At 42.5% G+C, this 17,121-nt stretch overlaps 1 protein-coding gene across 1 annotated transcript in view; it reads left to right on the plus strand.

Annotated features, from left to right (window-relative positions):
• Positions 1-17,121, plus strand: part of LOC139559457 (thrombospondin type-1 domain-containing protein 7A-like) — a 204,435-nt gene that overhangs the window by 77,163 nt on the left and 110,151 nt on the right. Inside the window, exons 4-5 of the mRNA XM_071375505.1 lie at positions 9,222-9,400; positions 14,696-14,851. Coding sequence (XP_071231606.1) covers positions 9,222-9,400; positions 14,696-14,851 — 335 coding nt within the window. The remainder of the gene's footprint in view (positions 1-9,221; positions 9,401-14,695; positions 14,852-17,121) is intronic.

Raw genomic sequence — 17,121 nt, forward strand, 5'->3', positions numbered from 1 at the left:
CTTCTGTCACGATCGTTATAATGAGTGGACCAAAGCCCAGCGTGATCTGGGTTCCACATCCTTTTATTTCTAGGTGAAACTCACTGCCAAAACAAAAACAATAAATCTCAAAACAAAACGTGAAGCTAACAATAGTGCAAACAGGCAACTATACATAGTCAAGATCCCACAAAGCACAAAGGGGAAATTGCTGCCTAAATATGATCCCCAATCAGAGACAACGACAAACAGCTGCCTCTGATTGGGAACAATACCTGGTCAACATAGACACATAATCACCTAGATGACCCACCCTAGTCACACCCCGACCTAACCAACATAGAGAATAAAAAGCTCTCTATGGTCAGGGCGTGACATATGGACCATATCTCCCAGGTGCCTCGTTGTCCCACAACCTCGTCATTCTCTGTTGAAGAGAAAAGGCCTTTATAACAAAGCCATAATACAATTTGCCATGGTTGCATTTGAGCAGAGGCGTTTTAAGGATTTCCACATGTTTTTTGGGGGGGGGGCCTTTTAAAAAAATGCATTTCATGCAATTCTACCTGCTTTACATGACAGAATACATTAGCTGAGTCTTTTTTAATCCCACACAAATTGGCAAAATGAGAAGCAACTTTGACACTGACAAATTGAATTCAAACAATAGCCCAGGCCAATGAAGCGACACATAGAAGGTGCAATATTAGGTGGAAATATATATAGTAGTGTGTATACGTACAATTGAAGTCAGAAGATTACATACACTTAGGGTGGAGTCATTAAAACACGTTTTTCAACCACTCCACAATTTTCTTGTTCACAAACTATAGTTTTGGCAAGTCGATTAGGACATCTACTTTGTGCATGACACAAGTCATTTTTTACAACAATCGTTTACAGATTATTTCACTTATAATTCACTGTATTACAAGTCCAGTGGGTCAGAAGTTTACATACACTATGTTGACTGTGCCTTTAAACAGCTTGGAAAATTCCAGAAAATGATGTCATGGCTTTAAAAGCTTCTGACAGGCTAATTGACATCATTTGAGTCAATTGGAGGTGTGCCTGTGGATGTATTTCAAGGCCTACCTTCAAACTCAGTGCCTTTTTGCTTGACATCATGGGAAAATCAAAAGAAATCAGCCAAGACCTCAGAAAAAAAATGTAGACCTCCACAAGTCTGGTTCATCCTTGGGAGCAATTTCCAAATGGCTGAAGGTACCACGTTCATCTGTACAAACAATAGTATGCAAGTATAAACACCATGGGACCACGCAGGAAGGAGACGCGTTCTGTCTCCTAGAGATGAACGTACTTTGGTTCAAAAAGTGCAAATCAATCCCAGAACAACAGCAATGGACCTTGTGAAGATGCTGGAGGAAACAGGTACAAAAGTATCTATATCTACAGTTAAACGACATAACCTGAAAGGCCGCTCAGCAAGGAAGAAGCCACTGCTCCAAAACCGCCATAAAAAAAGCCAGACTACAGTTTGCGACTGCACATGGGGACAAAGATCTGACTTTTTTGAGAAATATCTTCTGGTCTGATGAAACAAAAATAGAACTGTTTGGCCATAATTACCATCGTTATGTTTGGAGGAAAAAGGGGGAGGCTTGCAAGCCGAAGAACACCATCCCAACCGTGAAGCACGGGGGTGGCAGCATCATGTTGTTGGGGTGCTTTGCTGCAGGAGGGACTGGTGCACTTCACAAAATAGATGGCATCATGAGGTAGGAAAATTATGTGGCAATATTGAAGCAACATCTCAAAACATCAGTCAGGAAATTAAAACTTGGTCGCAAATAGGTCTTCCAAATGGACAATGACCCAAGGCATACTTCCAAAGTTGCTGCAAAATGACTTAAGGACAACAAAGTCAAGGTATTGGAGTGACAATCACAAATCCCTGACCACAATCCTATAGAAATGTGTGGGCAGAACTGCAAAAGCGTGTGCGAGCAAGGATGCCTACAAACCTGACTCGGTTACACTAGCTGTGTCAGGAGGAATGGGCCAAAATTCACCCAACTTATTGTGGGAAGCTTGTGGAAGGCTACCCGAAACGTTTGACCAAAGTTAAACAATTTAAATGCAATGCTACCAAATACTAATTGAGTGTATGCAAACTTTTGACCCACTGCGAAGGTGATGAAAGAAATGAAAGCTGAAGTAAATCATTCTCTCTACTATTATTCTGACATTTCACATTCTTAAAATAAGTTGGTGATCCTAACTGACCTAAGACAGGGAATTTTTACTCTGATTTAATGTCAGGAATTGTGAAAAACTGAGTTTAAATGTATTTGGCTAAGGTGTATGTAAACTTTCGACTTCAACTGTATATATATATATATATATATATACACACTCACCACATGAGCAAAAGTATGTGGACGCCTGATCGTCGAACATCTCCTTCCAAAATAATGGGAATGAATATAGAGTTGGTCCCCCCTTTGATGCTATAACAGCCTCCACTCTTCTGGGAAGGGTTTCCACTAGATTTTTTTATTTTTTATTTAGCCTTTATTTAACTAGGCAAGTCAGTTAAGAACAAATTCTCATTTACAACGATGGCCTGCCCCTGAACATGGCAGTGGGTCTTGTCAGCTTGGGGATTCGATCTAGGAACCTTTCGGTTACTGGCGCAACACACTCACCACAAGGCTACCTGCCGCTGCTACATGCTTCTGTTGGAACATTGCTGTGAGGACTTGCTTCCATTCAGCCACAGGAGCATTAGTAAGGTCGGACACTGATGTTGGTCGATTAGGCCTGGCTCGCAGTTGGCATTCCAATGCATCCCAAAGGTGTTGATGGGGTTGAGGTCAGGGCTCTGTGCAGGCAAGTTCTTCCACACTGATCTCGACAAATCATTTCTCTATGGATCTTTGTGCACAGGGGCATTGTCATGCTGAAACAGTAAAGGGCCTCCTGGCATCCGCTAAACCCAGATTCGTCCGTCAGACTTCCAGATTGTGAAGCCTGATTCATCACCAAAGATAATGTGTTTCCGCTGCTCCAGAGTCCATTGGCGGCGACCTTTACACCACTCCAGCTGACGCTTGGCATTGCGCATAGTGATCTTAGCTTTGTGTGCGGGTGTTCGGCCTTGGAAACCCATTTCATGAAGCTCCCAACGATCAGTTATTGTGCTGACGTTGCTTCCAGAGGCAGTTTGGAACTCGGTAGTGAGTGTGCAACCGAGGACAGACGATTTCTACGAGCTACGCACTTCAGCACTCGGTGGTCCTGTTATGTGAGCTTGTGTGGCCTAACATTTCGCAGCTGAGCCATTGTTGCACCTAGTGGTGGCCTAACACCCTTTTAAGACACTTTACTTTGGTGTTTCCTTTATTTTGGCAGTTACCTGTGTGTGCTTGTGATAAAACTTAATCCACAGTTATTTGTTAGAAACTTTTGAACTCCTGTGGTTGGATTTTTTTTTGCCTCTTGGGCCCCCTACACCCTGACTCACACAATAGACCAGTCATATATTTTTATTATGCAGTTTCTTTTTTCTTTTTTCTTAATCAGTTTCCCAATCAAGGCAGAGCCCCCAAGTTACCCATGTGGGCCCCCCTACCTCCTCTCCTCCCCCATCTGACGATTAGCAAATCAGCAGCAGGCTGTCTGCACTCATAGAGATGGGGCTTGTGAGTCCTCTTGTGGTTGGCGGTTGCAGTAATAAAAATACAAAATACACTGCTCAAAAAAATAAAGGGAACACTTAAACAACACAATGTAACTCCAAGTCAATCACACTTCTGTGAAATCAAACTGTCCACTTAGGAAGCAACATTGATTGACAATAAATTTCACATGCTGTTGTGCAAATGGAATAGACAAAAGGTGGAAATTATAGGCAATTAGCAAGACACCCCCAATAAAGGAGTGGTTCTGCAGGTGGTGACCACAGACCACTTCTCAGTTCCTATGCTTCCTGGCTGATGTTTTGGTCACTTTATTTTTTTCAGCAGTGTATATACTACATATAATATATACTGTATATATAATATATACTGTATATATTTCAATTTTTAGTTATTTATTTATAGTTATTTATTTAATGTATTTTTTTGCTGCCTGTTGGGCCCCCCATGGGCCTGGGCCAGGGGGCTTCAGCCCCAGTAAGCCCCTGCATTAAACCGGCCCTGGAGACCCCATTCATGAATATGGAGCCCTTTCATTGGTGGTGACCTCCAATAAATTCCCGTATCGCCACAGACATCGAGGCAGGGCAGCCATTTTGTGACCCCAGGTAGATTTGAACTGAAAAGCAATACCTAACATTCTTAATGAAGCACAATATGGCAGCCAGAAGGGACGTGTACTGTCACGGAACAGAGCTAGGCTAGCTTTCTAGTACAGAGGCTCGTGAGACAGGGTCAATTCTTAACAAAATAGATTTTATGGACTATAAGGTAACAACATAAATGATCTCTTCAAGAATCAAACTTAAATGTTCATCAAATAAAACTTGCAAACAGAGCTCCCTCAGTCCTCTCCTCTGTAGTGAGGGATACCAGTTGCTGATATATGTAGTGGCTGATTGAGTAGCCGGTCACACCCTTAACGAGCCTATTGAAGTCAGCTGTGCCTGTGTTCATTTTCAAGCCAGCGGGTTGTTCCAGGCTGACTACATGGCTTGTGGTGCTGGTGAGGGTGTGTACTTTTAGTGGCTGCCCCTCACTACCCCACACACACGGAGGCACCTTTCAAGTTCCCTTGAAGCAGATCCCAGAGCTATCTATGAGCGCTAATCTGAGTTAATAGATTGCCCTTTGCGGTATAATCTTTCAGTTTAATGCTGCTGAATCCTTCCACTGAGGTTGACTTGGGGGACATTCAAAATGAATTCTGGATTGTGAGGCGAATTGTGAATATATGTTGAAGGTCAACTGCACAGACAACTTCTTTAAAAGAGACTTTCTAGTAGATGCACATTGCGTAACGTCAGTTGACCACACTCAAATGCATGCTAATGTTGTTTACTTCCCGAAAAGCCATTCTGCCAACTTCTCGCTGCAATTTGGCTGAAAATGACCATAATAAAGAATGCAAATAGGGTTTCGTTCCAAAATTAGAGTAAATTAGTGCACTACCCATAGGGCTCTGGTAAAAAGTAGGGCGCTATATAGGGAATATGGTGCCATTTGGAATGAGTTTTAGCTTGTGCTGCGTCATGATGTATTCATTGTAGAGAATTAGAGTAATGTAACGTTTACTGCAATGTTTTGTACTCTAGTTGTAATCTAACAGGCATTTGTACTTGTACTACCGCAGGCTAACTCCCTTGTGGTAGGCTAAACGCTTTTTAAGAAAGAAATAGAGCACAATAAGATGTAAAAGAGAAGATAAACTTAGGCTACATTTACAAACAAAACACCTCAACAGCGTTCAAACCAATTCAACCAAAAAAAACGTCCATTAATTATAATCCACATAATAATTCACATTTCCTGTTGCTGCAGGATTATTTTCCTACTGTAGCAGACTGGCTCAAATGAAGATCCTACATCTGTACATAATGCATTTGATACAGTCAATCAAAGATGCTATCAAACTAAATGATGCTTAATAATAAGCTGTGACCTTGTAGGACACTCAAGATCAATCTGGAGGGTACTTCATTCACAACAGGAATACAAGACTGCTAATATTCATGCAGCTGTACACTTTCTCTACTAGCCACTCATACTCACTTACCATATCTCCCTCAGTCATCTTCCTTTATGAGGACCACAATGGGAATGGTTGCATCAGAAATGGCACTCCAATTCCTATATGTCGTTGCACTGCTTCTTTTTGTTGACACATAGGGAAGTAGTGCAAAAGGGAGCAGTCTGGCGTTTGGGATGCAAACTATGCCTACAGTGAATCAATCAAATGTATTCATAAAGCCCTTTTCATATCAACAGAAACCCAGCCTTAAACCCCAAAGAGCAAGCAATGCAGATGAAAAAGCACAGTGCATAGGAAAAACTCGCTAGAAAGACAGGAACCTAGGAAGAAACGTAGAGAGGAACCAGGCTCTGAGGGGTGGCCAGTCCTCTTCTGGCTGTGCCGGGTGGAGATTATAAGAGTACATGGCCATTAAGGCCAGATCGTTTTTCAAGGTGTTCAAACGTTCATAGATGACCAGCAGGGTCAAATAATAATCACGGTGGTTGTAGAGGGTGCACAAGGAGTAAATGTCAGCCGAGCATTCAGAGGTTGAGACAGCAGGTGCGGTAGAGAGAGAGAGATTACACAGATCCACAAAGAATTCGAAAACAAACCCAATTTTGATTAACTCTGTTTGGTGAAATACCACAGTGTGACATCACAGCAGCAAGATTTGTGACCTGTTGCCACAAGAAAAGGGCAGCCAGTGAAGAACATACACCATTGTAAATACCACCATTATTTATGTTTATTTATTTCCCCTTTTGTACTTTAACTATTTGCACATAATATGACATTTGAAATGTCTTTATTCTTTTGGAACTTTTGTGAGTGTAAAGTTTACTGTTCAGTTTTATTGTTTATTTCACTTTTGTTTATTATCTACATCACTTGCTATGAAATGTTAACATATGTTTCCCATATGGGGGGGCGACACCTACTGAAGAGATGAGTCTTCAGTAAAGACTTAAAGATCGAGACCGATTCTGGGCCCATCACATGGATAGGTAGACCATTACATAATAAAGGAGCTCTATAGGAGAAAGCCCTGCCTCCAGCTGTTTGCTAAGACATTCTAGGGACAGTAAGGAGGCCTTGGTCTTGTAACCGTAGTGTATGTGTAGGCAGTGGTGTAAAAAGAAGTAGTCTTTGGGGTATCTGTAACTTTACTCACTATGTATAATTTTTACCACATTTACTTCACTTCATTCCTAAAGAAAATTCTGTAATTTTGTCTTCATACATTTTCACTGGCACCCAAAAGTACTTGTTACATTTTGAATGCTTAGCAGGACAGGAAAATCGTCGTATTCACACACGTCAAGAGAACATCCCTGGTCATCCCTACTGCCTTTTATCTGACAGACTCACTAAACACAAATGCTTCATATTAAGTGATGTCTGAGTGTTGGAGTGTGCTCCTGGCTATCAGTACATTAAAAAAGCAAGAGAATGGTGCTGCCTGGTTTGCTTAATTTAAGGAATTTTAAATGGTTTATACTTCTACTTTTACATTTCATGTTTAAGTATATTTTAGCAATTACATTTACTTTTGATACTTAAGTATGTTTAAAACCAAATACCTTTAGACTTTTAATCAAGTAGTATTTTACTGGGTGACTTTCACTTTTACTTGAGTCATTTTCTATTAAGGTATCTTTACTTTTACTAAAGTATGACAGTTGAGTACTTTTTCCACCACTGCGTGTAGGTATGTACGGTAGGACCAAATCGGAGAGATAGGTAGGAGCAAGTACATGTAACGCTTTGTAGGTTAGCAGTAAACCTTGAAATCAGCCTTAGCCTTAACAGTAAGCCAGTGTCGAGAGGCTAGCACTGGAGTAATATGATCAAATGTTTTGGTTCTAGTCAACATTCTAGCAGACGTATTTAGCACTAACTGAAGTTTATTTAGTGCTTTATCCAGGTAGCCGGAGAGTGCCTTCAGATAGTATTAATACCCCTTGACATATTTTTTTTTCATCCATCTACACACAATACCTCGTAATGACAAAGTGAAAACATGTTTTTAGAAATGTTGGTACATTAATTGAAATTATATACATAAATATCACATTTACATAAGTATTCACACCCCTGAGTCAATACATGTTAGAATCACCATTTGCAGCGAATACAGCTGTGACTCTTTCTGGGTACGTCTCTGAGAGCTTTCCACACCTAGATTGCGCAACATTTGCCTATTATTCATTTCAAAATTCTTCAGGCTCTGTCAAATCCGATGTTGATCATTGCCCCGCAACCCTTTTCAAGTCTTGCCATAGATTTTCAAGAAGATTTAAGTCAAAACTGTAACTCGGCCACATAGGAACATTCACTGACTTCTTGGTAAGAAACTCCAGTGTAGATTTGGCCTTGTGTTTTAGGTTATTGTCTTGCTGAAAGGGGAAAGTATTCCTGTAGGATTTTGCCTGTGCTGAGCAATATTCTGTTTCTTTTTTATCTTGAAAAACTTCCCAGTCCTTAATGGTTACAAGCATACCCAAAACATGAGGCCGCCACCACTGTGCTTGAAATATGGAGCGTGGTACTCAGTAATGTGTTGTATTGGATTTTCCCCAAACATAACTATTTGTATTCAGGACAAAAAGTTAATTGCTTTCCCATATTTGTGCACTATTACTTTAGTGCCTTGTTGGAAACAGAATGCATGTTTTGGAATATTTTTGTGCTGTACAGGCTTCCTTCTTTTCACTCTGTCAATTAGGTTAGAATTGTGGAGTAACTACAGTGTTGTTGATCCGTCCTCAGTTTTCTCCTTTCACAGCCATTAAACTCTGTAACTGTTTTAAAGTCACCATTCGCCTCATGGTGAAATCCCTGAGCGGATTCCTTCCTCTCCTGCAACTGAGTTAGAAAGGACGCCTGTATCTTTGTAGTGACTGTATGTACAGTATTGATACACCATCCAAAGTGTCATTGATTACTTCACCATGCTCAAAGGGATATTCAATGTCTGTGTTTTACCTATCTACCAATAGGTGCCCTTCTTCGCAAAGCATTGGAAAACCTCCCTGGTTTTTGTGGTTGAATCTGTGTTTGAAATTCACTGCTCGACTGAGGGACCTTACAGATACATTTTATGTGTGGGGAAAGATACAGTAAGAGGTAGTCATTTAAAAATCATGTTATACACTATTATTGCACACAGAGTGAGTCAATGCAACTTATTATGTGACTTGTTAAGACGCCTATCCCCTAAAAGCAAACGTTTACTCCTGAACTTATTTAGGTTTGCCATAACAAAGGGGTTGAATACTTATTGACTCAAGACATTTCAGCTTTTCATTTTGAATTACGTTGTAAAATGCTCTAAAAGCATCATTCCACTTTGACATTATGAGGTATTGTGTGTAGGCCAGTAACCAAAAATCTAAATGTAATCCATTTTAAATTCAGGCTGTAACACAAGATGTTGAAAAAGTAAAGGGGTGTGAATACTTTTGGAAGAATATGATTGATGATGTAATTCATGTATATATTCTTTCTTTCCAATCTATGTTATGTAAAAAATTTAAATTGAATCAAATCATTCTCCTCTGTAGGTACAACTGGAAGACAACAGAGTGGACCGAGTGCAGGGTGGATATGTTGCTAAGCCAACAGGACCGTCGTCGTGGTAACCTAACTGGGCTGTGCGGGGGCGGAGTCCAGAACCATGAGGTGTACTGTGTCCAGGCAACCAGCGCCGACCCTGCCTCAAGCTCTCTCAATAGCAAGGAAGGTAACCTGACCAGCATGCAACTGTCCTTTATCCCCAATGTGTAATCTTTCTCCCATTCTGATAACTCATGCCCTTCTCCCATACTAGGTCATCTCTCTCACCAGTCGTGTGTCTATAGAAAGCCCATATCCATTGTGTCCCCTTTTTTCCCTCCCATACTGATGATGCCTTGTCCGATTGTACAGATCTCTTCCACCTCGTGCACTGGAGACTGAGCACTTTTGCTAAGGCCGCACTCATGCCCTTACGCAATAGTAAGAAATTCAATGGGATACCCTTGCCAGCCAAAATTCATGCACTAACGGTGCAGAAGTGTAGAGAATAGGAATGGGGTCGAAGAATGTGTTTCCCCATCCGGGGATCTTTGGAGATCCTAGAAGCCTTGCACTACTCAAAATTGGTGCATCCCTTCTGAAAACAATTCTGTAAAAACAATGGTACCCCATGTGAGAACAGTTCCTGACCTGGTGATAGTAGATATCATTGGATGCATCCCAAGTGGCACCAGATTCCCAATATAGTCCACTACTTTTTACCAGGGCAATTAGTGTTATAGTCAAAAGTAGTGCCCTATGTAGGGAATATAGTGCCATTTGGTAGGTAACCATTGCCTGTCTGACAAACACCCAATGTCAATATGACAGGGCAGCATATCCATACAGTCAGCAGAAGCAGTAATAACTCTCTCTGTCCCCAGATAATGTAGTAACTGTGTTCCCAGATAATGTATTAAAACTGTTCCCATTCCCTTGGTAATGTTACACACATGAATGCACAAATGCAAGCACACACACACGCATGCACCCCCCCCCCCCCCCCCCCCCCAGGCTATCAGACTGTTGAACAGCCATCACTAGCCGGCTACCTGTCCTGCACCGTAGAGACTTTTTTTTTGCACACGTACTCCCACACACACGAACCTCACACACACACACACACACACACACACACACACACACACACACACACACACACACACACACACACACACACACACACACACACACACACACACACACACACACACACACACACACACACACACACACACACACACACACACACACACACACACACACAAGCATACTCCCATACTCACATACACATACACATACACACACACACACTGTCCCATGTGTATAGAGACCTTAAACACGGGACACTTCCTGTTTCTTTCATACTGTTTTTCACACTGTGTATTCATATAGTGTATTCTCCAAATAGCTCATTCTAATAGCTCTACTACTGTACATTGCATTTTAGTTTCACTGTTTATACCCACTGCATATTTATATGCCTGATTCTCAACATAGCTCACTGTAATATATCTACTGCTGTACATATCATTCCTAGTATATCCTTTCGGTGTATATACACATAGATTGCATTTGGATTACTGATACAGTGTTATTCGGATTGTTAATTGCATTTGTTATGACGTTTCTTGATTTCTTGTTTTTAGTTTTTTGCTTATTTGTGTACTTGTTTGACATTTACTGCACTGTTAGGAGCAATTAACACAAGCATTTTGCTGCATCCGCTATAACATCTGCTAAACTGTGTACGTGACCAATACACTTTGATTTGATTTTAAACATCACAACTGTGGTGGAAGTACATGGTTTGATATGGCCCATGTTTTGTCATAGTTTGTCAACCTAGCTCCATATCATCTCTGTAGACTGGACAGGTTGACAGGGAAATTTAGCTGGGATTTTTTTTGTTTGTATTTTTACCCCCTTTTTCTCCCCAATTTCATGATATCCAATTGCGATCCAATTACGATCTTGTCTCATCGCTGCAACTCCCCAACGGGCTCGGGAGAGACGAAGGTTGAGTCATGCGTCCTCCGAAACATGACACGCCAAACCGCACTTCTTAACACCCGTCTGCTTAACCCGGAAGTCAGCTGCACCAATGTGTCGGAGGAAACACCGTTCAACTGACGACCGAAGTCAGCCTGCAGGCGCCCAGGCCCACCACAAGAAGTCGCTAGAACACTGCACCACTCGGGAGGCCCTCGAGCACTCAGTTCCGATTCGACTTGTGCACTCACCCAAAATCATCTCATCTTTTCCGGCTCTGCACAGGGAGGTAGAGAGAGGGGAGGAAGGAACTGAGGCAGGGAGGAGAAAGATGCACGGACGGAGAGAAGAGAGAAAGAGAAAAAGAGAGAAAGCGAGAGAGAAAGCGCGAGAGAGAGAGTAAAAAGTGATAGTGTAAATGAGAGAGAGAGAGAGCAGTGGTGTGACATGAAATATGCGTGTGGGGCACTAATTAGTCAGTGTATAAGGAAGTGACGTTGGCTGGTAGCGAGCCCATTTTTATCCAGCGCTTCCACGCTAACTCCCAGACTGTCCATCTGGTCAGGGGGCTCAACTGGCCACCGCTCACAGAAATTATTCAAATGATTCCAGCTGCTCTCAGACAGCCAGACAGAGGAGGCACTTTGCTGTACTGTTGAGGCTGTGATTGTAGTGGTATAAAGAGAAGGAAAATCATCAGACATCTAAACTGCAACTTGATAGATATTTCAAATCTTGTGAGCATCCTGTATTTTGAAGTGACAGGGTTATCTAGGTGACACAATTGATGGTAACAGCTGCAGAGAGAGAAAGGGAGTGAGAGAAGGATGGATAGAGAGGTAGAGTGAGAGAAGGATGGATAGAGAGGTAGAGTGAGAGGTAGGAAAGCATAGCAGCTGCCGTTACACATATTTTCCTTTTAATCCTTTCCTGTCAGCTCTATGGCACAATTACATCTTCCCCATCCACTTTTGGAATTCACTTTCTCATTCTACACTCTCTTCTCTCAATTTCCTTCTCAATCATCTCTCCTGTCTTCAAAACTAAACATTACACACCTGGTACAAAACATGAAATACACAGTTCTGGGTTATTATAGGGATCAACACAGAATTTGTCTATGAAGCATTGTTCATAAATCTCCATCTCAGCTGTAACAGAGCAAAATCTTCAGTCTGATTTAAACTGATGTAATCTTGTTTTTTACTTTCAAGGCTGATGTTTTTTGTGATTTGTGATTTGACTGAGGCTGTGTGGTGTGTGTGTTTGTGTGCGTGTGCGTGTGTGTGCAGAGCAGTGGTGTCTCTGAACTCCCTACCGCCTCTCTGCCAGATTAGTCATATAAGCTTGTTGTGTTTGTACGCATTCTCAGTGGCATTAACATAGGAAAAAAGCTTTATTTGGACACAAAACTCCCTGTTTCAATCATTCTGGGGATTACAGCTGGCTTCAACAAACCCATGTTATGAATGCCAAAATGCTGCTGAAATGAAGTGTGCATAAGAAGCATTGATTATCTAAACCAACGCACGCACGCACGTACGCACTCTCTCACACACAAGCACGCACACATATACACACACACAATAATATTTCTGCCAATGTAATAATATCACAGCTCATGTTTGGCTAAACAGAACAGATTTAGATACGTATTCCGTGTGGGTTCCGATATGGACAACAGGGAAAAGCAGCAGGGAGGAAGGGAGAAAGGCAGGGAGGGAGAGTGCAGGGAGCCAGTGAATCTGATGTTACTGTTCAGTTCTAGCCAGCTCTGTTCTGTTTGGTTGTAATCAATATGGATCCTTATTAGAAGGCCCATAGAGACATTCTGTAGCTAGCAGTAGAACGGCTGGCTGTGTGATGCCATCCGGAAGTACAGTTATAGATGATGATGGCATGGGTTGACAGAGAGTGGAGGAGAGTGGCGAGCCGCAGGTGTCTGGCTGGGCTTGGAGGGCCCCAGGAACCCCTCCGTGGTGTGGTGTGTAAGGCAGGGTAGAGACTAGACGAGACCATCTGGCAGGAGACAGAGCGAGAGACGCATGTGGCACCACAAACCAAGGTCACCCAGCACGGAGTCGTTCATTAATCAGCCCTTTGCTATTATGGAGGATGACAAAATACAGTAGCTACTTCAGTCCACACACACACACACACACACACACACACACACACACACACACACACACACACACACACACACACACACACACACACACACACACACACACACACACACACACACACACACAGGTAATATGAATGGCTGTGTTTTAAAACAGTTGGCCAGTGGCATAGGTAAGCCTTCTAAAGTGGCGTAGGTAAGCCTCCATTCAAAACACTTTAAAGCACGTGTCAAACGCATTCCACGGAGGGCCGAGTGTCTGCAGGTTTTTGCTCCTCCCTTGTACTTGATTGATGAATTAAGGTCACTAATTAGTAAAAAAAGTCCCCTCACCTGGTTGTCTAAGTCTTAATTGAAAGAAAGAAATGAAAACCCGTAGACACTAGGCCCTCGATGGAATGAGTTTGACACCCCTGCTTTAAAGGATATGTAGCCTACTCCTCTTGATTGCTCCCATTCAGCTAGCATTGCCAGAGGGATTTATAATTACTAAAATAGACTAAAATGCTTCACAGATTGACAAAACGGATTATCACTCGATAGGCACACACTTACACACATATTTTAAAAGACAGTATTCAAAGGACAGACCTTTGGCCAAGTGGTAGAAATTTGCATGTGAATGAGTCAGACTCAGGCTTCAGTCACAGCATGGTGATGGAGCGATGGGAATGACTCATCAGAGCAGTGACCTTATAGAGACTCACCTACTGCTCATTGCTTTATCCACCGTGTGTGTGTGTGTGTGCGTGCGTGCGTGCGTGCGTGCGTGCGTGCGTGCGTGCGTGCGTGCGTGCATGCGTGCGTGCGTGTCAGTCATTGAGCAGCACCGGGCTGGCCTGATCTGCTCTTTGGGGAAAAAAGGCATTTGTTATTTCAACTAGTCTGGATTTAGAAGGATGACGAACAAATGAAAGGCCACACTGTTTGCTAAATGTTGTCTTGGATTTGAGATGGCGTGAGGGTAGGAATATTCATGACTATTCATGACCATTCCTGTGGGGTTTTAGTTGGTGTGAGTTTTATTCATGACTGGTGGAACGATTCATGATTCATTTTCATCCATTAGCCTGAAGTTTTAACCCCCTACCCAGATGGAGAGGGCCAGGATAAAAGTAGGTAGATCCATAGTGACAGTAATAATACAGCTCAGTATGTCAACTATATTACATGTAAATATATATGGATAATCTCTAAGGTCATATCACTGTACAACTTAGATTTCCAACATCGTGTTATTGTATGTTTTCATACTTGTATACAGTGACCTATGCCTGGTCCTGCCCTCAACATTACCTAGTTACGCCACATCTCCTGCCCTGTTCTGACATCATGTCTCTGTGGATCTCTCTGTGTTTCTAGCCTCCAGGCCCGTTGATGGTGACCTGTGCCTCAGCCCGCCCCCCAACACCACCCAGCTGTGCCACATCCCCTGTCCTGTGGAGTGTGACGTGTCCTCCTGGGGTGCCTGGGGACCCTGCACCTTTGAAAACTGCCTGGACACAGCTGCCAAGAAAGGTGGGTGGAATACTGCTGTAATTGCGGTTATGCCTAGGCTTTAGCTTTGTGGGCTAACACAAGTCTTGACTTCGATACCCATTCAGTCAAATAGACGGCCATCTTGAAAGTATGGCATTGGAACACCACACACTGGGTGTAACAGTAATAGCTATACTTTAGTATAGCTATTAGTTTTTTTTCTTTTTATTACTCCGGGCTGGGATACAGCACCCAAAGACGTATCAATACAGCACCCAAAGACGTGTCAGTACAGCACCCAAAGACGTATCAATACAGCACCCAAAGACGTGTCAGTACAGCACCCAAAGACGTATCAATACAGCACCCAAAGACGTATCAATACAGCACCCAAAGACGTGTCAATACAGCACCCAAAGACGTGTCAATACAGCACCCAAAGACGTATCAATACAGCACCCAAAGACGTATCAATACAGCACCCAAAACGTATGAATACAGCACCCAAAGACGTGTCAATACAGCACCCAAAGACGAATCAATACAGCACCCAAAGACGTATCAGTACAGCACCCAAAGACGTGTCAATACAGCACCCAAAGACGTATCAATACAGCACCCAAAGACGTGTCAATACAGCACCCAAAGACGTGTCAATACAGCACCCAAAGATGTGTCAATACAGCACACAAAGATGTATCAATACAGCACCCAAAAATTATGAATACAGCACCCAAAGATGTATCAATACAGCACCCAAAGACGTATCAATACAGCACCCAAAGACGTATCAATACAGCACCCAAAGACGTGTCAATACAGCACCCAAAGACGTATCAATACAGCACCCAAAGACATATCAATACAGCACCCAAAGACGAATCAATACAGCACCCAAAACGTATGAATACAGCACCCAAAGACGTGTCAATACAGCACCCAAAGACGAATCAATACAGCACCCAAAGACGTATCAGTACAGCACCCAAAGACATGTCAATACAGCACCCAAAGGCGTGTCAATACAGCACCCAAAGACGAATCAATACAGCACCCAAAGACGTATCAGTACAGCACCCAAAGACGTGTCAATACAGCACCCAAAGACGAATCAATACAGCACCCAAAGACGTATCAGTACAGCACCCAAAGACATGTCAATACAGCACCCAAAGGCGTGTCAATACAGCACCCAAAGACGTATCAATACAGCACCCAAAGACATGTCAATACAGCACCCAAAGACGTGTCAATACATCACCCAAAGACGTATCAATACAGCACCCAAAGACGTATCAATACAGCACCCAAAGACGTATCAATACAGCACCCAAAGACGTATCAATACAGCACCCAAAGACGTATCAATACAGCACCCAAAACGTATGAATACAGCACCCAAAGACGTGTCAATACAGCACCCAAAGACGAATCAATACAGCACCCAAATACGTATCAGTACAGCACCCAAAGACATGTCAATACAGCACCCAAAGACGTGTCAATACAGCACCCAAAGACGTATCAATACAGCACCCAAAGACATGTCAATACAACACCCTAAGACGTGTCAATACAGCACCCAAAGACGTATCAATACAGCACCCAAAGACGTATCAATACAGCACCCAAAGACGTGTCAATACAGCACCCAAAGACGTGTCAATACAGCACCCAAAACGTATGAATACAGCACCCAAATATGTATGAATACAGCACCCAAAGACGTGTCAATACAGTACCCAAAGACGTATCAGTACAGCACCCAAAGACGTATCAGTACAGTACCCAAAGACGTGTCAATACAGCACCCAAAGACGTATCAATACAGCACCCAAAACGTATGAATACAGCACCCAAAGATGTATCAATACAGCACCCAAAGACATGTCAATACAGCACCCAAAGACGTGTCAATACAGCACACAAAGATGTATCAATACAGCACCCAAAAATTATGAATACAGCACCCAAAGATGTATCAATACAGCGCCCAAAAATTATGAATACAGCACCCAAAAATGTATTAATACAGCACCCAAAAATTATGAATACAGCACCCAAAGATGTATCAATACAGCACCCAAAGGCGTATCAATACAGCACCCAAAGACGTATCAATACAGCACCCAAAGACGTATCAATACAGCACCCAAAGACGTATCAGTACAGCACCCAAAGACGTATCAGTACAGCACCCAAAGACGTATCAATACAGCACCCAAAGACGTATCAGTACAGCAGTCAAAGACGTATCAGTACAGCAGTCAAAGACGTATCAATACAGCACCCAAAGACGTATCAGTACA

The sequence above is a fragment of the Salvelinus alpinus genome, chromosome 29, assembly GCF_045679555.1.
Source record: "Salvelinus alpinus chromosome 29, SLU_Salpinus.1, whole genome shotgun sequence".
In the NCBI taxonomy this organism is placed as follows: Eukaryota; Metazoa; Chordata; class Actinopteri; order Salmoniformes; family Salmonidae; genus Salvelinus; species Salvelinus alpinus.